The sequence below is a fragment of the Erinaceus europaeus genome, unplaced genomic scaffold (assembly GCF_950295315.1).
Source record: "Erinaceus europaeus unplaced genomic scaffold, mEriEur2.1 scaffold_307, whole genome shotgun sequence".
Lineage (NCBI taxonomy): Eukaryota > Metazoa > Chordata > Mammalia > Eulipotyphla > Erinaceidae > Erinaceus > Erinaceus europaeus.
Genome location: NW_026648251.1, coordinates 54,119 through 77,145, shown reverse-complemented (window position 1 = coordinate 77,145; position 23,027 = coordinate 54,119). Strand labels below are relative to the sequence as shown.

At 51.3% G+C, this 23,027-nt stretch overlaps 1 protein-coding gene across 1 annotated transcript in view; it reads right to left on the bottom strand.

The window, feature by feature from the left end:
- Positions 1–1,935: 1,935 nt before the first annotated feature.
- LOC132532412 (tetratricopeptide repeat protein 7A) overlaps positions 1,936–23,027 on the bottom strand; it is a gene marked incomplete at its 5' end in the record, with an annotated part of 69,741 nt that continues 48,649 nt past the window's right edge. Inside the window, 2 exons of the mRNA XM_060184859.1 lie at positions 1,936–3,861; positions 15,359–15,561. Of these exons, the coding sequence (XP_060040842.1) occupies positions 3,640–3,861; positions 15,359–15,561 (425 nt within the window). The remainder of the gene's footprint in view (positions 3,862–15,358; positions 15,562–23,027) is intronic.

The window sequence follows — 23,027 nt, the reverse complement described above, 5'->3', positions numbered from 1 at the left end:
AGATTCTAGCCTTTATTCCAGCATAACAGGTTGGTGATGGGAGATGGGGTGCTTCCCTCTTCACTCTTCTAACCCCCAAGAAGGTGAGTGGAACTGGGTTCAGAAAATACCTAGACTTTCCAGTATCCAACTGACTTGAGGTTAGCTGGGTAAAGGCTTAGGAATGGGAAGATCCTTGCCTCTTCCCCTCTTCTGGCTCTGATGAGTTTTCTAGGTCTTTCTCACAGGCTGATATACAACCTGTGGGCTAAGGCATGGAACCCCAGGGGGACAGGAGCTGCAGGTGAGAGTTTCAAGTGATCTGATACTAATCACTAAAGATTGTGAAGGTGTTGTCTTAAAAAAAAAAAAAAGCACAAAGTGAAACATGGACCAAACATGGTGTATTGCACCAAATCAAAGGACTCTAGGTAGGGGAAGAAGGAAAGGAAGAGAACTTTGGGGGCCTACTGCATAGTGAAATTGTATGCATATGTCAATGACTGCACTGTAATATTAACCCCCTCAGTTACATACATACGTGTACACACACACACACACACACACACACACACACACACACACCCAGAAACCCAACGGCTCCAAGAAAGGTGCTTTCTCCTTACAGCAGCAAAACCCCAGAATCTTGAGAATGGGGCTAAGCACAGGGCTGGGGAGGTCACCAAGAGGCTTGAGTTCAGGAGTTACAAGGAAAGCCAGGAGTTGCAGCAGGTGCCCCCTGGGGGCACCCCCCCAAAAGTTTCTGTGTCAGCATGTATCCTCCTTTAAAATATGAGTGGGGGGGGGCAGTGGTAACCCATCCCAGTTCTAGCACCCTCCGGCTCCCCACCTCCAGGGGGGTCACTTCATAAGTGGTGAAGCAGGTCTGCAGGTGTCTATTCTTCTCTTTCCCTCTCTATCTTCCCCTGCTCTCTCAATTTCTCTATCCTATCCAACAACAAAAATAGAAAAAAATAGAAGGCCGCTAGAAGCAGTGGATTTGTAGTGCAGACAATGAACCCCAGCAATAACCCAGGAGGCAAAAAAGAAAAGAACAAAAGATCTGAATGCACTTGTGTGACACAGGGCACTGGTGTAGGGAACAGCATCTATAAGCAGGGCACTGCACAAGCCCCACAGCACCAATGGCTGAGCTAGCCAGGCTTGAGCCAGGCTTCAGCACTGCTGGCTGAGCCCCTGCCATAAACTCCTCTCCTGGGGGTTCTCCCCTTGGTGCTGAAGGGACTTTATCAGAAGAGCCCTTGGAGGTCACTTGCCCCCTTTCAGATGGCCAGTCTGGTCCTGGCCTCTCTCAGCTATTTTTTTCTCTTTCTAGTTATCTTTACTTATTGGATAGAGACAGCCAGAAATCAAGAGGAAGGAGAAGATAAAGGGAGAGAGACAGAGATACACCTGCAGCACTGCTTCACCACTCACAAAGCTTTCCCCCCCGTAGATGGGGACCAGGGGTCTGAACCTGGGTCCTTGAGCAAAGTAACATATGCACTCTACCAGATGAGCCACCACCGGCCCCCTCCCAGCTATTTCTTACAAGTAGCAGGGCACTGTGGATACCCATTCCCCTCAGGATGGGTAGAAGGCCAATTGGAAAAATGCTGTTTCAGCAGATTCCTGCTCCGCTTCAGCCCCTCATTCCAGCTCCCCAGAGATTCACAAGTCTCCTCCTCGTCTTCCTAGCACCCACCTTATGACAGCTGGGGCTTGGTGTCTACATGGCAGCCAGAGGCCACCATTTTCCTTTGTGACAGAGGGTGAGAAACAGAGATCGAGGGGAGAGACAATTCAGCACCACACCTGAAGCCTCTCCCCTGCAAGTATGGGGGACAGGTCCTCATACATGGTAGCATGGGAGCTCTAGTAGGTAGGCTAAATGGCAGCCCAATCTTGGGATTTCTTGACCCTCACCCACATTCTCAAACAAAGCTTCAGACAAACTTTTCCCTTCAAGGGTCTCTTTATTCAATCTTGGCCTGGCCCTCTGAAATGCATCTGGTGCATTTCCTATTACCCAAACCCAAGGCACTCTTTTCTTGTTTACATTTTTTTCCCTAATAGAATTCTGAAAAAAAAATAGAGCTCTATTATATATATTTATATTTATCCACGCACATACACATATATAGAAAGAGCCTTCTATCAAGGTGCAGGATCTGCTGTCCTCTGTTCCCCTTGGCCCCATGGGAAGGCACAAGGTGTCCTGGGCTGTGCTGTGCTGAGTGTGCCTCCACCAGCTCTTTCCCCTCCTGGGAACAGACCGGGCCAAGACAGATCAGAGAAGCCCTCACTGGCCCTTTCTACACACCTCAGAAATGATGGCTGTACCTGGTGGAGCTTTAAAACAAAAAATCCAAAGTGCAGAGAAAAAAGGAATTCCCTGATAGGCCCATGTGTGCCATGTAATGGGCCTAGGAAGACACCCACCCACCAGCTCCCAGGGCTGCTGCAGACAAAGGTGTCACACAGGGGGAGGGTCCACCACCTCACACCCTGGGTCGCTGACAAGTGTCTCCACTTGGCCCTGAACTGGGAGAACTGAATGGCTAGGGGAGGGCTCAGGTCACCCGGGAAATGGGGTACGGGTGAGGAGATGTACTGAGGACTGTCCCCTCTGCACATGGCCCTAGAGGCATCTTTACTGTTCCCTCTGCCCAGAGGTAAGGTTTGAAGGAATGATGCACTGATGGAAGGTATCAGACAGGGCTGGGTCTGGCAGTCATGTCTGTCCCCAGGTCCATTCTAGAGACTATTGGCCCAGGGTCTGAGGAAAATAGGGCATATTCTCAGGGAAGTGGGGGGCAGGCAGAGAAGGAAGATTAGTTAAGGCCTGTGCTGTTGATCTTGGCCAGATACTCTGGGTCCTAAAGACACTTGGCAAGAGAGGGGAAGGAGCAGCGTGGGGCTCAACTGGCCTCATTGGGCAAACAGGCAATGCCAGGCATGACCCCTCTCCCACCTGCTAACAGTTCTTCAAGCAGCAGCCACTGCAGGTGAGATATGAGAAGGGCCTGAAACCCTGTCCTGAGAATGGGGTTTGAGACTCCCCGAGACACATGTCCAAGAGGGGTGAAGTCCAGTTGCGAGGCTCCCTGTGTGCTCTAGGGGAGTAGGTGAGTCTCTAAGACTTTAAGGCACTTAGGGCTCGAGCAGATTGCCTGCAAGGGGCACTGAGAAGAAGCTGGGAGGACCACTGTGGGAGTTACCTTTGTTGGTGGAGGCTGGAGAGTATGCAAAGCTGGGGGGCTGGGGGCAGGCAGGCTCTGAGATGCGGCCAGAGGGTGGCAGGGACAGTACAGGTGGACCGGACAGACAACTACCACACATCTAGACACAAAGCCAGCCTGGGAAGAGGCCCTGGGAAGTTGTCCTCCCAGCTGCTTTCCCTTATCCTAACTACTGTGATGCCTGAGCCCCAGAGAGCACAGGATTTGCTTTGGATGCAAATCTGGTGTCCCCACCTCCCGATGGGCAGTTCCCTGTCCCCACGGGTCCTGTGGGGAAAGCAGGGGTGGGGGTGGGGGAGGCAGAGGATGAGCCGAGGCGGGCTGCAGCCTGCAGAAGAGTTCCCGAGAGATGTATTTCCCTCCCCACCCTCCTGAGCCCTGCCCTATGTCCCTGTGTCCTTGTAGCTGCTGGGCGGTGTCAGAGCTCCCTAGGGATGATGGAGAAGGGCAGCACGGGGCTGCTGGCCTCCAGCTCCAGGGCGGTGAGGAAGCAGTCCACGGCAGCCTCGCTCTGGCCCTGGGCCTGCAGCACCTCCCCCAGGCCCTGCCATGCCTCATGGCAGGTGCTCTGCCTCTCCACTGCATCCCGCAGCACCTTCTGGGCCAGGCTTTTGTGGCCGAGGCGGTTCAGTACCAGACCCTGGGAAGAGAGCACAGGGCAGAGTTAGCAAAGGTGTCTTAGGACAGGGGGCCCCTGGTTCTCACTCAGTGGGAAGAGGAAAGTAGCTTCCCCCTTCCAGTTAGAGAGGAGTCTTAGGCTTGGGCACTGCTGAGCGACTGTGCCCTTGTCCCCACAAAAATCCTGCCGAGCCCTGCTTCCAAGCAGGCCTCTCCATTTGATGGAATGTCTTCCAAGTCAGCAGTCCTGGCCTTCAGCCTCCTCATACCAGCTGGGGTTCCCAGAAAAATCTACCCTCACTTTCCTCCTCGGTCAACGGCTAGTACCACAGCAGCCACCTCTAGTGCTACTGTGTGTCTGACATGCCGTGGGCCTGCTATAGGTCTAGCCATGGTACCATCTCACACCCTTGTCTGGAGGGAGGACCTCAAGGCCGTGTGTGCGCGGGGGGGGGGGTAGGGGACAGCTCTTTCACTTATATCAGTAGCCAGCCTTCCTGGGGCCATCTGGCCTGGCAGACGAGGATTCCAGGAGGACAGACAGATGGCTAACAACCAGGAGCCAATGCTGGGTGAAAGGAGAAACTCTGGGAGGATGAGCCAAAGGTGACCAGGAATCCTTCCTGACCCTGCTGTTGGGCTCCAATAACCCTGTTGCTAGTGAGATAAAGGAAGTGATGGGGCCAGGTTGGTGGTGCACCTGTTTGAGTGCACACATTACAATATGCAAGGACCCGGGTTCGAGCCCCCAGTCCCCACCTGCAGGGGGAAAGCTCTGGGAGTGTTGAAGCAGTGTTACAGGTGTCTGTCTCTTTTCCTCTACTACCCCTTCCCCTCTCAATTTCTGACTGTCTATATTCAATGAATAAATAAAGATAATAATAATAATAGAGGATGTGACAGGAACTGTCAGAAAAATGGCTTGGGAAGCAAAACCACCAAGCTCCTATATCCTCTTCATTTACACTGAGCAGGGTACAGGGAGTGGCAAGCAGCCATCTTTCTCTCTCTCCTACCCCCCAAAGGCTGCTTTGTATTGTACCATTCATCTTTCAAGGCAGTGCAGGGATGCCCTACTAAGACAGGAGCAAGAGCCTGGACAGAAGAGTCTTCGTGGACAGGCATGGGCTAGGGCTGGGGAGTTGCCTTCGCTGTGCCTGGAGCCCCCTCTTGGGCACCCGCCCACTGATGGCCATGTACATTTTTAGCTGGAACATTTTTCTTCTCATCCAGCTCCCTGGAGTTGGGCCCTGCGTTGCTATGGAGACTCACTGGGGAAGAAGCAGACGCCTGATTGCACAAAGGCCTCTGAGCACTTGGAACATGACCAGCTAGGCAGGAGCCAAGCAGGGTGCTCAGGAATCCTAGGAAAAACCTCTCCTCCTCAGAGGTTGGCCGGTGTGGTCCTGCAGCTGGGGCAGGGGGCCAAGCAAACGAGGGAGCCACACATACAGTCTCTTTTCAACCAGTGTAGAGCCTTGCCCAGAAAGCTCAGGATAGGCAGAGGACCAGGGAGGACAGGGAGCAGCATCCAGATGGAAATGGTGCTGAGTCAGGGCACCCAGGATGGGAGGACACTCCCCTGTCTGGGTAGCAGGGTGCCAGGCCAGGCTGTCCTGTCCACATGACCTGGAAGCTAGGCCCTGAGCAGTGTGGATGGTGCAGAGCTCACAAGGAGGAGGGAAGCAGGCAAGATGACAGGCTGCCATATCCCAAAATTAAACACCAAAAAGCTGGATGTCTGAGCCCACAAGTGCTGCCCATGGGGGAGCTGACAGGATAGCAGGGCAGATGGGTGGGGTCTCCTGGATTGGGCAGTGGTACACATGGACTAGGGAGAAGTGTTTGCTAGATAAAACAGCTCTGGTGCTGACAAGGCATTTGAAAACCCTGTGGGTGTTTGGGAAGGGGTTAGATGTGTCGGTAGCCTGAACAGGGTGTGTGTGTGTGTTTGAGGGGGTAGGGAGGGCTTCTCTCAGTTTGGAAGTGTTGCAGGAGGCTCCCTGGCATGTCCTGTGGAGAGTCCACAGTGGGAAGACTAGACTGGGTCTGAATCCCAGCTCTGCCACTTGGTGAGTGCTGTGACCGTGGTTGAGTGGCTGGCTTTTTCTTGGCCTCAGTTTCCTTGTTTGGTTCACTGAGGAATTATGGGCAATAAATAGTGTGGACCTGGGGGGCTGTCTGGTGGTTCACCTGGTTGAGTGCACACATTACTGTAAGGACCCAGATTCAAGCCCCTAGCTCCCACCTGCAGGGGGAAAGTTTTGCGAGTGTTGAAGTAGTGCTGCAGGTATCTCTCTCTCTCTCCCTATCTCCCACTTCTCTCTTGATTTCTGATTGTCTCTATCAAATAAAAAAAGAAAGAAAGAGAGAAAGAAAGAAAGATAATAAATGGTGTGGATCCTAGAGTGATGACTTTGAGGGTCCCACAGTTAGGGTACAAAGTAGACAGTAAAAGGAAGTGCCCCCATTTCTCCAGCAGGCAAGGTTCTCTGAGGGTATGGGGGGGGGTGGGGAGACTGCAGTGCTGACCTTAGAGCCTGAAAGGAGACACCAGGCAAGTCAGGGTCAGGCGGAGGCCCTGAGGCCCAGGGTCTGTAACAGGATCTGCTGCCACCTGCCTGAGATACCAGCCCTGTTCCTGTTTGCTAGCAACTCAGAGCTGTTTGCTGCCTGACAACTGGGTGGGGCTCTGCCCCAGGAAGATGTGAGGTCTCACCTGCTGTCTTTGTCCCCCAGCCTGAGGCCTGTGGTCACACCCCCCCCACACACACACACACACAAGAGCCACTCACCAGGGACAATGGTAAGAACACAGAACAGGGAATCTAAAGTCTATCCAAATGCTCCTGAGTACCTGACTCCTCCCCACCCTTCCAGGGACACCTACAGAGTGACCATCACCTGGCAGATGCCACAGCTATGCTGTTCACCCATGGGTGAACTATGCACTATGACTAAAAGGGGGTGGATGGGTGGATGAATGTTCAGAGAGGGGCAGAGCTATGGGGGAAGTCCCTCTACCCAATCATTCTTCCCTCTGTTCCTGGATCTCAGGGGGAAAGGAGTATATGGTCGGGGGCCAGGTGGTGGTACACCTGGTTGGGCACACATGTTATAATGCACAAGGAACCAGGTTCAAGCCCCCAGTTCCCACCTGCAGCCCCCACCTGAAAGCCTTGGAAGTGGTGAAGTAAGGCTGCAGTTGTCTATCTCTCTCTCCCTATCATGCCCTCCCCTCTTGATTTCTGGCTGTCCAATGAACACATAAAGATAATAAGAAAATTTTTAAAAAAAGGGGTATATGGTCAAGTCTCATCTAGCCAGGCCCCTACTACCTCAAGAAGCTTTTCTTGCTCTTACCATCACCCTGGCATCATGCTCCTGACTGTGAGATTGTTGATTTCTTCCCAGTGGTTGTGTCCTGCCCCTTCCCAGAACAGCAGCTCATTGGAGCCTGGGGACGGCCGATACTGAGGTGGGCGCCATGACCTGCTTAGGGCCATATGAACCTGAGATGCAGGCTGAAGGGAGGAAGCTTCCCGTTTCCAGAACTGTCTCCACACATGAACTCATCCCATTCTTTCAGCGCCTGCCACTATCCCCGAGGAGAGCAGAGGAGAGAGGAGGCAGGCAAGGCTACTGTCCCCTTGGAGAGGAGAAGAGGCAAGCAAGGGAGTCCTGGGGTGGGGTGGGGTGGGTCCACGTGCCTCTTCTGAGGGGAAGTGGTGTCTAGTGCTAGACCAGCTGTAGGCCAGGCTGAGTGCTCTGTCCCCTCCAGTATTTATAGAAGTTATTTTGGGAATTTTCTTTGTGAGCTCAAGGTACATTCCTGGGATTCTGCAACAGTCTTTCCAACTGGTTCAGCTGGGAATCCACTGGAGTCTCCAGGTCCCTGAAGCTTCAGCTTGGAACCTCAGTCCACAGGATTCCAGGAAGCAGCACGTGTTGGGGTCCCCTCCCTCCCCCCCTCCCTGCAGTGCTGACACACCTTGAGAGGGAGGCCCACATTCCAGATGCTCTGGATTGCCCCAGGTGTGTCAGACCTGTCCAACTAGACTGAGAGTGCAGTCTAGGCTGGGGAACTGGCTGACACATGACCACACCAGCCCTCTGGGCACTTGTAGGCTGGGTCTAGATGGTGAGGCCCTTCCTGAGATAGCTCCTCCACTCACATGGGCCCACCCTAAGATGTACACCTTCCATGGGAGAAGCTAGACCTGTCCTGTCTGCCTGCCCTTCTCCTGGGGCCCCTGGGCATAAGATGTCAAAAGTCAGTGGGCCTCATCCACTGGGGTCTGTCTCAGAAGCCCCACAGTGCAGGTGATTTATAGCTAAGCTTTGTCTTAATATCAGAGTAAGTTACACCCTGAGGGGTCATAGGGAGTGTTCTCCACTAGCCTTAGAGCTGGGCCTTCCTTCTTTCCCCTTGCTGTGGACTATCTGGGGGCTCAGTCCTCAACACTGGGTCAGAAGGTGAAAGCTGATTCTCTGGTTCTGGAAGTGGCAGTGAGGAAAGGACTCAGGAAAGAAGGGTTCCCCCACCCCCAACAGAAGGTAGAGTCTAAAAGGGCAAAGGCTGACCTTGGGGGGTGGGCGGTGGCACATCTGGTTAAGCACACATTACACGAAGCACAAGGAATTGGGTTTGATCCCCTGGCTCCCCACCTGCAGGGTGTCACTTCACAAGTGGTGAAGTCGGTCTGCAGGTGTCTTACTCTCTCCCTATCTCCCCCTCCCTTTTCAATTTCTTTCTGTCCTGTCAAATAAAAATGGAAAAATGGCTGCCAGGAGCTGTGAGTTCATAGTGCTGGCACCGAGCCCCAGTGATAACCCTTGAGGCAGAAGAAAAAAAAAAAAAAGAAAAAAAGGCTGACCCTGTGCATGCTCTATCCAAACATTTGGTCTTTCAGACCTCAATTCTGAACTAGCTGATCACTTCACATTCTGATCTGGTGAGATTGGACTCCATTGGCAGCGTCAGCGTGGCCCCCACAGCAGCTCAAGGTCTATACAGAGTCCTGGGAACCAGAGCCAAGGGCACCTGCTTCAGTCCTTTTAAAGGCCCTTGAGATAGGGTGAGGGCTCAGGGTGTGTACTGGGGCCATGCCAGCCTAGGGGTGGGTGCAGGGGGCCTGTCAACACCAGTGAGGTCATGCTGAGAGGCCTGTCCCTGCACCCTACCCCCCACAGTGAGCCTCCATAATGCTCCCTTTTCCACTTGCCCCTCAGAGGATGCAGAGCACAAGTACTAGAGGGCAGGGGTGAGGAAGAGAATTGGTTCAGTGAATCAGTGGTTATACATTGAATAGAGACAGAGAAAAGCTGAGAGGGGCGGGGGAGAATGTGAGGGAAAGACGTGGTCTAGGAGGTTATGAAGTGGATTAAAGCATTGGACTCTCAAGCATGAAGTCCCGAGTTCAATCCCTAGCAGCACATGTACCAGAGTGATGTCTGGTTCCTTCTCTCTCTCCTCCTATCTTTCTTATTAATAAATAAATGAAACATTAAAAAAAGAAAAGAAAAAGAAAGACACAGAGAGACATCTGCAGCCCTGCTTCACCACATATGAAGCTTTCCCCCCACAGATGGGGACTATGGCTTGAACCTGGGTCCTTGCACACTGTAGTGTGTGTGTTTAGTCAGGTGTGCAACCACCTGGCCCCCAACCACACATTTCTATTGAGCCACAAGACGTACCACTTGAGCAGATGGGGCTGGCAGACTCCACTGAGTAGGGAGTGGCTGTGGTATGTGCTGAGGAACCTGAGTTCTTGGCAAAAGCAGACTGCAAGTTTGGGAGTCCTCTCACTCCCTCAGACTGCTGGGCCCTCACCTGTCCCACCCAGCTCAGAACGTTAACACAGACAAGTCTAGAGCAAAGGACACAGAACAGAGGCCAACAGAACCCCAAGAAAGAGCTCCTGCTATGCTGGGCACCCCCAAAAGATGGAGTCCTGCATTTTATTTCTTGGCTGCTCGTTAGAAGCAGAGGCTGACCCCGCCAGCAGGACTGCAGAGTAGACCACTGGGGAGGAGCCCAGTCCTCCCTGCTTCTCTTCGCCAGCAGCCTTGGGGCATAAACAAGTCCCTTTAGCTGAAGTCTCTCACCCCAAAGAGGAGAATGGTACCTCACTGCTTAACTTACTCTTCTCCTATGGAGAAGACTGTCTCTACCTAGCACTGAGGCAAGCCTGGCACTGCACTGTGGGGAGAAAAGAGGCTGCTCACATAACCAAGACGACTCCAAAAGTGACACGGTGAGGTTACATACCACAGGAGCCAAGGCTCAGGCACAGCAGACTCCCACTTCTGCTGGGGTGCCCAAGGAAGGAAGGGTGCTAGGGAGATGGGCAGCAGGAATCTGGAGCATGACCCAGCACAGGGGCTGCGGAGGAGCAGGGGACTAGGAAAGCAAACCCCCCTCCCAGGACTTGACCTGCTAAGGGGAGGCAGATGCCACCCACAAAGGCAGGTGGCAGGGCTGCAACTGCCCCTGCCCACTCATGGCGCAGCTTTCAAGCTGTTTTCTCCAGTGAGACGGGCTGTGCCAAAGTACACACACTCTCGGCACAGTCATGTGGAGGCAGGGACAGCCAGTCTGTGACTGGGTCATGTTCTATTCACAACCTCAGAGAAACTCTTGCTCAGGAGGGCGCTTTCTGACTCCACTCCCCACAGCTCCCCATTGATTCCTGTCAGCCTCCTTCCCCAGGAGGTGGTAGCTGAAGGAATGATGGGTGCAGGTTACCTGGGGTTCCCCTCAGTCATGCCTATGGAACCCTCTCTGCATGGGGACAAACTTGCAAGAAAGACCCTAGGGCGTCTGGGCAGTGGTACACCCAGTTAAGTGCACATAGTATTAAGCACAGGGAGCTGTGGAAGGACCTGGGTTCAAGCTCCATTCCCTACCTGCATGGGAAAGTTTCATGAGTGGTGAAGTAGGTCTGCAGGTGTCTCTCTCTCTCCCCACGACTTCCCTCTTAGTTACTCTGTCCCATCCAATAAAATAGGAAAAAAAAAAAATTAAAAATGGCCCCCAGGAGCAGTGGATTTGTAGTGCTAGAACTGAATACCAGTGACAACCCTGGAGGAAAAAAAAATAGAACAAAGAAAGAGAAAGAGCCACCCTGCTTCCCTGTACTGTTTTGTCAGGGTCTGGACAGTGATTCACCTGACCAAATTACATTGTGAGTACCCAGGCCAAGTGGGGTTTCTCACTGCCTGGAGAGGAGTTCAGACCGGGCTGGCAGATAGTCAGACCTGCTCCTGAGATGTCACTGGGAACTCCCATCTGCAGAGAGCATGCCACCTTCTTCTTCCACACTCAGCAGCCTCCCCAGGGCCCCTGGCCATGCACAAACCAGGTGGAGGTGGCGCTTACACCACTGGCTAGTGCGTCACTGTCATGGAAACCAAGGAAATAACTACTTGGCAGGGTTCTGAACTGAGTCCTAGGGAGAGCCAGAACCACAGAAATATCTCCCTCATTACATTTGGGGCAGAAAGGGCAGCAGACTCTGCTTCTGAGTCAAAGTCTATATCCTAGAAATGCTTGAGCCCTGGGGATCCTGAAAGCAGCAACCTTCTACTCCCACCACACTCTCTCTAGCCCGTCTCCAATCTCCTGTCCCAGGCACACAGTCTGGAGAGGCTCTGAGGCCAGCTTGAGGACGGGGAGCTGGACCTGCACCTACACAGCTTGCAGAGACCACCACTTTCCATACCTCTGAGAGCAGCATGCAGCTTCTATCATGGGTCTATCAAGGAACCCAGAGAAACTCTAACCTGGACTGTGGGGATGCCTGCGCTCTGGGGAGGGGTGCCTCTCTCTCCTTTCTTTTTCTTAAAATTTTATTTATTTATTAATTATTGGACAGAGATAGAGAAATTGAGAAGTGGGGGTAGGGAGAGAGACAGAGGGATATCTCCAGCCCTACCTTCACCATTCGTGAAGAATTCCCACTGCAGGTGGGGACTGGGGGCTTGAACCTGGGTCCTTGCACATTGTAACATGTGCACTCAACCAGGTGTGCCACAACTTGACCCAATATTTTATTATTTATTTATTTATGATGGAGAGAAATTGGGGGGGGAGACAGAGAAGGAAAGAGGCAGACACCAGTAGCCAGGCTTCACCACTCGTGAAACTTTCCCCCTGCAGGTGGGGACCAGGGACTTGAACCAAGGTCCTTGTGCACTGTCATATGTGTGCATAACCAGGTGTGTCACTTTCTGACCCTGGGAGGGGTGCCTCTCTTTCCTTTTGGAACCTAGAAAAGGTGGGTGCCCTCACAGAGTGACAGTGGCAGGTTAAGAATGGTGTTCCTAGGAGCCTGCCTTGACAATGACTCAGTGGTCTCTTTCTTTTTTAAAAAAATATTTATTTATTCCCTTTGTTGCCATTGTTTTATTGTTGTAGTTATTATTATTGTTGCTGTTATTGATGTCGTTGCTATTGGATAGTACAGAGAAGAGGGGAAGACAGAAGGTGCTAGGGAGATGGGCAGCAGGAATCTGGAGCATGACCCAGCACAGGAGAATGGGGGTGTACATGAGGTTTTACCTGCTATCACACTGTAGATTTTTCAGAAGTACTTTCATAGTATAATGTGTACGTAACTGGGCACACTACCACTGGCCCAGTTTTTTAAACCAGAGCACTACTCAGTTCTAACTTATGGTGGGGTGGGGATTGAACTTGGGATGTTGGAGCCTCAGGCATGAGAGTCTCTTTGAATAACCATTATGCTATCTCCCCCTTCAGAAATACTTTTATATGCATTACCACATTTGATGAGATCAACACTAGCCTAGGAATGAGGCAGGCTGTGACTCGTAAGAGGAGATCTAGGATGACGGGAGTTAAGTGTGTCTTTTCCTAAATTACCAAAGGCAGGATTAGATCTTAGATGCCCTGAGTCTGAGGACAGCACATAAAAGGCTCTTAGACCAGGGAACACCAGAGAGCAACATGTTAAGGTATTTGCTTGTGGGGGGGGGCAGTAGAAGGGTATTTAGTAAACCTTCCCCAGGCTTGAGGTTTGTTAAATTTTTATGCATGTGTGTGGGAGGCTGGCAGGAACAGAGCATGTGGAAAGGGAATGGGCTACCCATGCTGGAGCTGATGGCCCCTCTGCCTGGAACTCTGACAGTACGCAGGCCTGGTTCCAACTTACTCCGACTTCATCAAATCAGCAAGGTGCTAGGGGAAGAGACAAGGGCCCATTTCAGAGGTGTCTCTAAGGAGACACTCTGGACAAGCTGTTCAGTTACCATGGAAACCCGTGCCTGGAAACGGCTTCAGTTTCCAAAAAATAGCTGCAAACAATAAGCATAAATGGAAAAATGGTAGGCTGTTCCATCGAAATTGTCCATGTTACTGGATTTCACCAGCTTTAGGGGCTTCAGATGGCATAGCGGGCTCCTTTCTATCCGTGAATGCAGGAGAAGGCACTCATCCCTGCATGGCTGCAGGGCTGGGGACAGAGCTCCGACCACTCTGCTCACTAGCTGATCAGGTTTCTGGAGGTGACCTCTAGGGAGGCATTCATCAGGAGCTAATGTCTGGACTGTGGGGAGGAAAGGACTCCTTGCAGAAGCCAAACATCTGCTGAGAAGAAGAGAAGGCAGCAGTGCCAAGTGCAGGGACACAGCCAGTATATGATGTCTTCTGGGCTTTCTTCAGCCCATGCTGACCACTCACAGGGGCCTGAGCTAGGGATCCACTATGGAGTCAGGCAGTTCAGAGTCAAGAAGAACTATTCTAGTCCCTTCTCAGGGACTCGCAGGGTTGAAAGGAGCCTTATAAAGTGTCTGGTTCGGGGTCCCCACCCCAGTGTGATATTTCCTGTCTCTTGGTAACATTCTCACCAGACAACTCATGAGTCTGTGCCTGACTTAATCCAAGAGTTGTACCGTCATTCCTGACACTGAGCTGGATGAAATCCAAGTCTTCAGAGCTCACACTCCTGCACAGATCAGACCCCTCGTGGCAATGTCACCCTGCAGCCATCTGTAGTCATCCTGATCCCTCTGTGTCATCATGTGGCAGGCATCAGTCATCCCCTTTGGGCTGCTGTTCTCAAAAAGTGCTCAAAGGGGAACATCTGAGGTAGAACCCTAACCCCAACAGCAGAAGACATTCCAACAACTGTGGGCTTCTGAATGACCCCTTCAACTTGACTGGGCACAGCAGGCCTGCACATGTCAGATCATCTCACTCGCCCTGACACCTACTGTCTGGAAGTGGCTTAGGGAGGTGGAGAGGAGAGCCCGATCTAGGGCCGGAGACTCCCCACTGCACACACAGGCACCTAAAACTCAGGTTTAGTAAAGGTAGCCAACTCATCTGAGACCTCTGAAGATCAAAAAGGCCAGGCTGGGGCCAGGTGGTGGTGTACCTCGTTAAGTACACACATCACAATGCACAATGACCCAGGTTCAAGCCCCTGGTCCCCACCTTAGGGGGAAAGTTTAATGCGAAGTGAAGTAAGGATGCAGGTATTTCTCTGTCTCTTTCCCTATCTCTGTCCCCCTCTCTTCTCAATTTCTATCTGTCTCTATCCAATAATAAATAATTAAGAAAAAAAAATAGAGAGGCCAGGTCAGGACAAGAGTACCAGTATTCGAGCTGTTTGGGAAGTAGGGTGGAGGGCAGAGGGCAAGGATTGCACGTGTGAGGCCCTCGGTTGGATCCAAAGCATCATACATGCCACAGTGGTATTCTAGTCTCTTTCAATAAAGAAAGAAAACTTAAAAACAGATCAGCAAAAAAACATCAGTATCCTGCTCCCAGTCTTTTAGTCCTTCCTATAGGGAAGGTTGCCATGTTCTGGGTACCCCAGTCTTGAGTTTGGGTCTCAGTCTGCTGATCCTTTACCCACCTCCACCCTGCCAAGATCATTCTTATTGTGTGCTTGAGTCACACCTGATGTACCTGACAACCCCCAAACCACCCCCCGCACCCCACTAAGAGGCTTTTCTGAAGTAGGGAGAGCAACCAAGTGGTTAGGGATGGCCTGGGGACCCCCCACTCCACCCTCCTCAATGGAAAACACCTTTTTGGAATCTTCTGGAAGTCTCCCAGGGAAGGAGCTAATGAGTAAGAAGGAAAGCATTTAGGGACAAAACTGTCTCATAGAAAACTGCAGCAAAGTGGTCTGGGAGGTGGTGCAGTGGATAAAGCATTAGACTCTCAAGCTTGAGGTCTCAAGTTCAATCCCTGGCAACACACATACCACAGTGATGTCTGGTTCTCTCTTATCTTTCTCATTAATAAATAAAATCTTAATAATATTGAGAAATAAAAAGATTTGCAGCAAAAAGGGACATCACAAAGACTACCAGCCAAGTCAGTCTGCTCAGACTGTCCCACCAACTCAGGCAGTTCCAGACTAATAGGAAAGAGATTTGTCTATCCCAAAATAGCAGACAGGCCAGCTTCACAAATACTAAGGGACAGGGGCTGCACAGCCCTGGGAGTAGTGGGGGGGCACTGGGGTACAAGGGTGACTCACCAGGCTGTGCATGATACGCACTCCATCGGGGTTCACTGTGAGCGCCTCCTTGTATAGCTGCTCAGCCTCCTCCAAGTTGCCCTTTGTCTCTGCCAGCCGGCCACGCATGTAGAGCACTGAGTGTGAGGTGGGGAAGAGACCCGCAGCCTCCTGGATGCAGAAGCCCGCTTGCTTGAGGTGTCGCTGCTCCATGAATAGCTCAGCTGCGAAAGCAAACAGGTGATGGGAGGTGAGGCAGGTTCCAATCAGAGATAGTGGCTAGCGGCCTGTAGCCAATCTTCAGTTTAAAGTTACAGAGTTGGTCTTGGGTGGCACAGGAACTCTGCCACCCAGTCATAGCACAGGACAGACTTCCTTGGGGGCAAGCCCCCTAGTCCCCAAAACCCAGTTGTGACTTCTGAATACTGATCTGTGTTAGGCACTGAACCCTGATCCAATCAGACTGTCTCATCTAATACTCACAAAAACCTGACAGAGCTAGCACTCCCTAGTGGCCCCTGTCCCCTAACTAGGGCTTTGCACATGCATGATTTCACTGTTTCTGAACCAATTTTTCTTTTCTTTTTAAATTATTTTTTGCCTCCAGGATTATCAATAGGGCTTGGTGCCGGCACTATAAATCCACTGCTCCTGATGGCCATTTTTTATTGGATAGGACAGAGAGAAATTGAGAGAGGAGAGGGAGATAGAGAGGGAGAGAGAAAATGCACAAGGACCAAGGTTCAAAACCCCCGGTCCCCACTTGTAGGGGGAATACTTAGTGAATGGTGAAGCAGAGCTGCAGGTGTCTCTCTGTCTCTCTTGCTCACTATCTTCCCCATCCCTTTCAATTTCATTCTGTCTCTATCCAATAAACAAATATTTAAAAAACTAGAAATAAAAAAAGACAGACCTAGAGAGAGACAGCACAGCACTAGAGCTTCCTCAGGCACCATGACACCTCCCATGTGTTGCCAGAGTTCAGACTTCAGGTCCCTGCATGGCAAGGAACACTCCCTACCCAGTGAGCTATCTCTTTGGCCCATCAAACAAGGACTTTTGATCTCACCGCTGAAGGAACAGGAAAACTGAGCATCTAGAAAGTGAGGGACTTGCCTGATTTCAGGGCCTGGCAGTGGACACGTGGGCGGTGTACTCTGAAGCCAAGTGATGATAATTTTCAGTGTCCCTGGAGGGGATCTGAAGTGAGGGAGGGAAGGAGATGGGCTGTTCTTCTCTCTGCCTCCAAGGAGGGGGGGGTGTCAATTGACAAACTTGCTCCTTCCATGAGATCCAGATGAGGGGATGGGAGGAGGAGGAGAAAAGGCAGGAGAGTGCCAGTGAGGGGGCAGAGCTGGACCATGGACTGTGAGCTCAGATTGACAGGGATGCAGAGATTACACAGGCTCCTGTGCTAAATAGCAATAGATATGGGCCCTAAGCCAGATCAATGGGGTTAACAGTTAATGGTATTTATATACTTTTCCCATATCTGCACTGATCCACCTTTCTAGTACTATTCTCAATTCTTGATACCATCTTCCAAGACAATACTTTTAGCCCACCTGCATGTTAGCTGTTGGGTTCAGGATTTATACCCCTCTTATCCTATGGTCTTGTCAATATTTCCATTTTATAGATAAAAAGAAATAAAAAAATACTAAAGTCACAGGCCCCTTGAAACACACCTAAAATAGACTTTCTACTTCTTCTCAAAGGCCCCTAGTTTCATTTGCTCTATTCCTACCTTTAGGTTCCAGTTTATTAAACATTTTGTTCTGCTTTCTATATTACTGTCTTTCAGCCACCAAGCTGCAGACACTACTATGACACCATCCTGACCTCCCTGGACAGACAACCTCACCAATATGTCCCAGAACATCACCTCTCCATAGCCCTACCCTACTAGGGAAAGATAGAAACAGGTGGTATTGATCCACCTGTCAGTGCCCATATTCAGCAGAGAAGCAATTACAGAAGCCAGACCTTTCACCTTCTGCTCCCCATAAAGAATTTGGGCCCATACTCCCAGAAGGATACAGAACAGAGAAGCTTCCAATAGAGGGGATGGGACATGGAACTCTGGTGGTGGGAACTGTTATGTATGTACCCCTGTTATCTTACAGTGTTGATAGCCATTATTAAATCACTAATAAAAAATTTTTTTAAATGGAAATAAGGCATTGGACAGAATTCTCACCAGAGAGATTCAAAGGCTGACATGAAAAAATGCTCAAAGTCACTATCAGAGAAATGTAATAAAGATGATATATATGTATATATGGGGGCAGAGCTGGCACTTACATCAAGGAATGCTGTAACAGCTACAAACCAGCTGGGGCCCAGCTACTGTGAAGCCTTCTCTTTCATTTTACCCTCCCAGGTCCCAGCCATGGAGGTCTGTGCTTCCAGGAGATCTGTGCTTCCAGGAGCCCCCCCCACTAATGAACAAGGCTGAGAGAGGGGAGTGCCTTACTCATATCCCACAGCGAGGCACACCTGGCCCCAGGAGCCTCTGGCCTCCCTCCAAAGCCCAGACCACTTGCTCAACAATTTGTTTGGCTTCGTATGTTAACTCTCTTTTCAGTCACCAGGTTTCAGATGTCATCAGGATGCCGGCCAGGCTTCCCTGGACTGAAGACCCCACCAATGTGTCCTGGAGCTCTGCTTCCCCAGAGACCCACCCTACTAGGGAAAGAGAGAGGCAGACTGGGAGTATGGACTGACCAGTCAATGCCCATGTTCAGCGGGGAAGCAATTACAGAAGCCAGACCTTCTACCTTCTGCAACCCACAATGACCCTGGGCCCATGCTCCCAGAGGGATAGAGAATGGGAAAGCTATCAGGGAAGGGGGTGGGATATGGAGATTGGGTGGTGGGAATTGTGTGGAGTTATACCCCTCCTACCCTATGGTTTTGTTAATTAATCCTTTCTTAAATAATAATAATAATAATAATAATAAAAAAGCCCAGACCACCGCCTGGTACACGCACTTGCGTGCGTGTGCGTATGTAGGGGGTCACAGCACATGCCTGTCAGTGCCAGCCCAAAGGATCTTCCCCACGGCCAGTCTGCCTTCTCCCCCTTGCCAGTGGCAGTTCTGGGCCAGCCAATTTGAACACACTTTGCAAACCTACACCACCAGGACGCCTACACGGGCTCTTTTAGAAACGTGATTGTGGGGTTGCAGTTGGGCCTCACAGCCCACTCCACTCACCTCTCTTGACAGCCCCAGCTCAGCTGCACACCTCCCACCCCCTAGTTCCCAGAGTTGATGCCCAGATTGGACTCTGCCAAGCAGCGTTATCATCCAAATATGGAGGTTCAGAGGAGGTGTGGGGTGGGCTGAATAAAAGACACCCCCCAAGAGGAAGTACCCAGAAAAAGGCAGGGAAAGTGGGCCACAGAGCCCACTTTCCCGTTGTGCTGAGCAGCAGGGAGAGGAGGCCTAGCCAAGACACTGGGAATACTGAGCAGGAGTTGCTTAAAGTTCCTTGTGCAGCAAAGTGGCTTGCCACATCCTCAAGTGCTCCAGATGGTTTCTGAGCAAGGGGATTCCTGCTCTAGTGAAGGCAGGAATCTGAGAAGCCAGACTCCCATGATAAGGCAAGTCAGAGGAGCCAGGCAGTGGTGCACCTGGTTAAACACTCACATTACAGTGCCCAAGGACCCAGGTTCAAGACCCCAGTCCCCAACTACAGGAGGAAAGCTTTACAAGTGGTGAAGCAGGGCTGTAGGTGTCTGTCTCTGTCTTCCCCCCTCAATTTCCATCTCTACCCAATAATAAATAAATAAATATTTAAAGAGAGAGAGAGAACTGTTAAAAGAAAATAAGGTAAGTGAGAGAAACACAGTCTCAGGTTCCTGGAGATGATCATAATCAGATAGTTCCGGGGCAGACAGTGTGGGAAGGTGAGACTCAAGAGGTGGGGCTTTCAAGCCAGGGCTTTGCAGGAAGGTGAGTTGTCAGGGGTGTGGACTATCTTAGCCTCGGCTCTACTCTGTGCTTCCTTCTGGGGCAGCTCTTGGGGCTCTGAGCAGGCTCCCTTCACAGTTGAGTGTCTAGTGGGCCCCAAGTGAGCACTGATAGTTCTCAGCCTGGCTGGCAGGGGTTGGGGGGGCAGAATGCGACAAGGCACCAACCCACTGGAGCCAGCCAGGACGGTGGTGTGGCAAGTGCCTGGGCATTCAGAAGAGGTCGGGGACCAGGAGGTAGCACATCCAGTAGAGCACACACTTCATTATGCTCAAGGACCTTGGTTCAAGGCTGTGGCACCACATAGGATCACCAAGGGGCTGCTTCATGAATAGCAGTCCTATGCTATGTCATCTACCCTGCTTTCTGTCTCTGTGAAAATAAAAGGGGGAGAAGTCTACCAGGAAACATGAAATCACACAGGTGCAGAGCACTGGAAAAAAAAAAAAGGTGAGGGATCAGGTCAGTGTGAAGAAACTCTAACTACAGGAAGTGCTGGGGCCTAAAAATACAGACTATCAGAGCCAGGCAGTGGTACAACTGGTTAAGTGCTCATATTACAGTGTGTAAAGACTTTGGTTCAAGCCCCTGGTCCCCACCTGCAGTGGGAAAAGTTTCACAAGTGTTGAAGAAGGGCTGCAGGTGTCTCGTTGTCTCTTTCCCTATTTCTGTCTCTATCCAATAATAAATAAATAAATAATATTAAGAAAACCAGGGTGTCTGGCTTGGCAGAAAGAAGGAGGCGCCTGGGGCTGAGTACCACGGTGATAGAACCCAGGGTCATGAGAGGGGAGAGGCAGAAGAAGTGCTGGCAAGGCCTCATGCTCGGTGGACCAGCCTTGAAACTGGCAGGATCTGCTTCACTGAGGCTCTGAAGTGGAGGCTCCACTCTTCCTGCCCTCGCTCATCACTGCCTGGCCCTGGCTCAGCTCATTAAGCTGTTTACAACTTGCTGCCCTGTCTCCAGAGCCTGTCCCTGTCCCTGGTCCCTCCCTGGGGGACTTCTCTCAGTTCCTTACCATCAACAGATTTCAATTACAGGGAGCCCCACTTCCCTCCTTCCTTGGGACCACATACCAGGGAACAGGCCCTGAAAATAGGTGTACTCTCATGGACTTCAGTTGGGCAGGAAACCCAAGGATACAGAACAGAGCCAGAGGACTGAAGGCTTCTGAGGGCTGCTGGCCCACTTGTACAAAATCCTGGCAGGCCCAGGTTGGGGCTCTGGCCTGCACAAAAGAACCTGAAGGTCTAGGGCTGCAGTGCACCCCTTCCATCTAGTCTTAGCATCCCCAGGCTGTTGCTTTACCAAATATGGGGCTCCCCAGGCTACGGCAGGACCACCAGCACTGTGCCCACCCATGGCCCTGACCTGGAGCCTCTCCCCTGACTCAGTGGCTGCCAGGCCCCAAGGGGCCCACACCCATCTTGCCTCTCCTCCCGAGATGAGCACTCACTGTTACCAGACTTTCCCGACGGCTCACTGTTGAGGTCACTGCCCCTGCACTTTCGGGGGGCCCCCTCTCTCCACATCTCCCTGACTTCCTCTCTTGCAGAGGAGTCTTTGAGCTTTTCTTTCTCTTCCCTCCATCTCTCTCCACCCTCCACCCCCTTCCCTTTCTCTAGGCAGGCTCCAAATGGAAAAACATCTGTTCCATGGAGCTTTGTAAGAATCCCTTTTATAACCCCCCCACCCCAGACATCCTGGTCTAAGCTGACACCCAGAGCTGGACCTGTCTCCCTGTTATTCTTGGGCCCCCTTCCCCCCTCTTTGCCCTGAGCTGAGAAGCAGGACCATGTGTGAAGGCATTTTAGGGGTCTTCTCCTATGAGGTATGTTTCTTGTAGAGGTCCTCCCAGAGACTCCCCCCAAAGTGGGGAGCACCCAGGCAAAAAGCACAGACCCCTTCTTCCCTTTGGAGCAGCAGAGTAATTAAGGATGGTTTTGAAATGAACCCTTAGCTCTGAACACCCTTTTGAGGAAATCTGGACACTAGAGGAGGGAGGGGCAGGACAGGCTGGGCAGCAGCATGGAGAGCCCTAGCAGAATTAACACAGACACCCAAAGATGTGTTGGGCTCAAAGACCCTCTGCCCCAGGACCAAGCCAGGGGGCTCAGAGTCCTTCAGGCCATCAAGGAGTCACTGATGTGTGCTCTCCTAACTCAGCTTCTGCAAAAGGGGTTACCAGCAGAAAGGAGGAGGAGGAAACTGAGTGAGGGAGAGAGGGTGTGGGAAGAAGATACTGAAGGCAGGAGGGGGAGAGGGTGGAGAGATAAGAGGAGAGAGGGAAGGCGAAGGACCAAGAGAAACATAAGAATGGGGCGGGGGGGGGGGAGGGGGGAGGCAGACAGAGGAAAGGACTGGCTTCTCTTTTGGCATTACTTTTTTCTTTTTCTTTTTCATTATTATTATTATTATTTTGCCTCTAGGTTATTGCTGGGGCTTGGTGCCAGCACTATGAATCCACTGCTCCTGGTGGCCATTTTTTCCCATTTTACTGAATAGGATAGAGAGAAGTGGAGAGGAAAGGGGGAAATAGGGAGAGAGAGATAGACACCTGTAGACCTGCTTCACTGCTCATGAAGCATCTCCCCTGTGTGTGTGTGGGGGGGGGCAGGGCTTGAACTGGGATCCTTGAGCTGGTCCTTGCACATAGTACTATGTGTGCTTAACCGGGTGCGCCACTACCTGGCCCATAACACTAATTTTCTAACAAAATAGATTCATTTATATTTTGATAGAAAGACAGGGAGGCAGAGGGAGAGGGAGTGTAAGAAATCAAAGTACCAAAGCTTCCTTCAATGTTGTGAGGACTGGACTTAAACCTGGGTTGTACAAATGACAAAACAGCACACCATCCAAGTGAACTATTTTGCCAGCTCTCAATCTAATCTTTAATAACAGTCCCAGCGGCTCCTCCCACCCACCTAGCTGACAGCTCAAGGAGCTTCCATCTGCAAGACTGGGAAAATTAGGTGTCAGGGCCCAGATAGTGGAGATCTGATACCCGAGAGATGAGACAATGGCCCCCAGGTCTGCCTCAAACACACCGTCCATCAGAGGTGTGCCATGCAGAGGTCATGGCAGTTGAACCACCTGCTCCTCTTCTGGCCTCACGAAGACCCACTTCCAAGTCCCCCTATCAGGTAAAATCCCTGGGGATTTCTCACACTAGGCAGCAACTGGGAAGAGTTGGGAGGTGGAGGTACAGGGGTAGAGTTTAGTTGGGAGAGGAAGGATGTGACATTTCCCAAACGCAAGTAAATTAATGATGGAATTTCTTGCCAAGACAGATTGTGATGCAATTTATCTTGAACCAAAGGGGGGATGGAGTGGTGGGGGTGGGTGGGGGAAGGAGGTATTAGCTCATTCCAAAAATGATAAAGGGGGATATTTTTTCCCTTCCTGAAAATTTGCTGCAGCTGGTGGAATTATTCAGTGAAGTGGGTGGGGAGGGACACTGAGGACAACATTCTTAGCCTGAGTCAGGCTGTGGGAGTCTAGGAGAAGCCATTGCCTTGGTGATTGGTTCCCTGAAACCCCTGAGTTCAATAGTCCCTGGAGGGGAGAGGGCTCATGGAGTGCAGTGTTCCCCAATCTTCCCGTGCTCAGAATGAAAGCCAGATGATATATTCTTAACCCTCTTTCTGGCCGTGGTAGCTGTTCATCAGTCTAGCTACTCTTTTTTCTATAACCACAGATCCCTTGACTT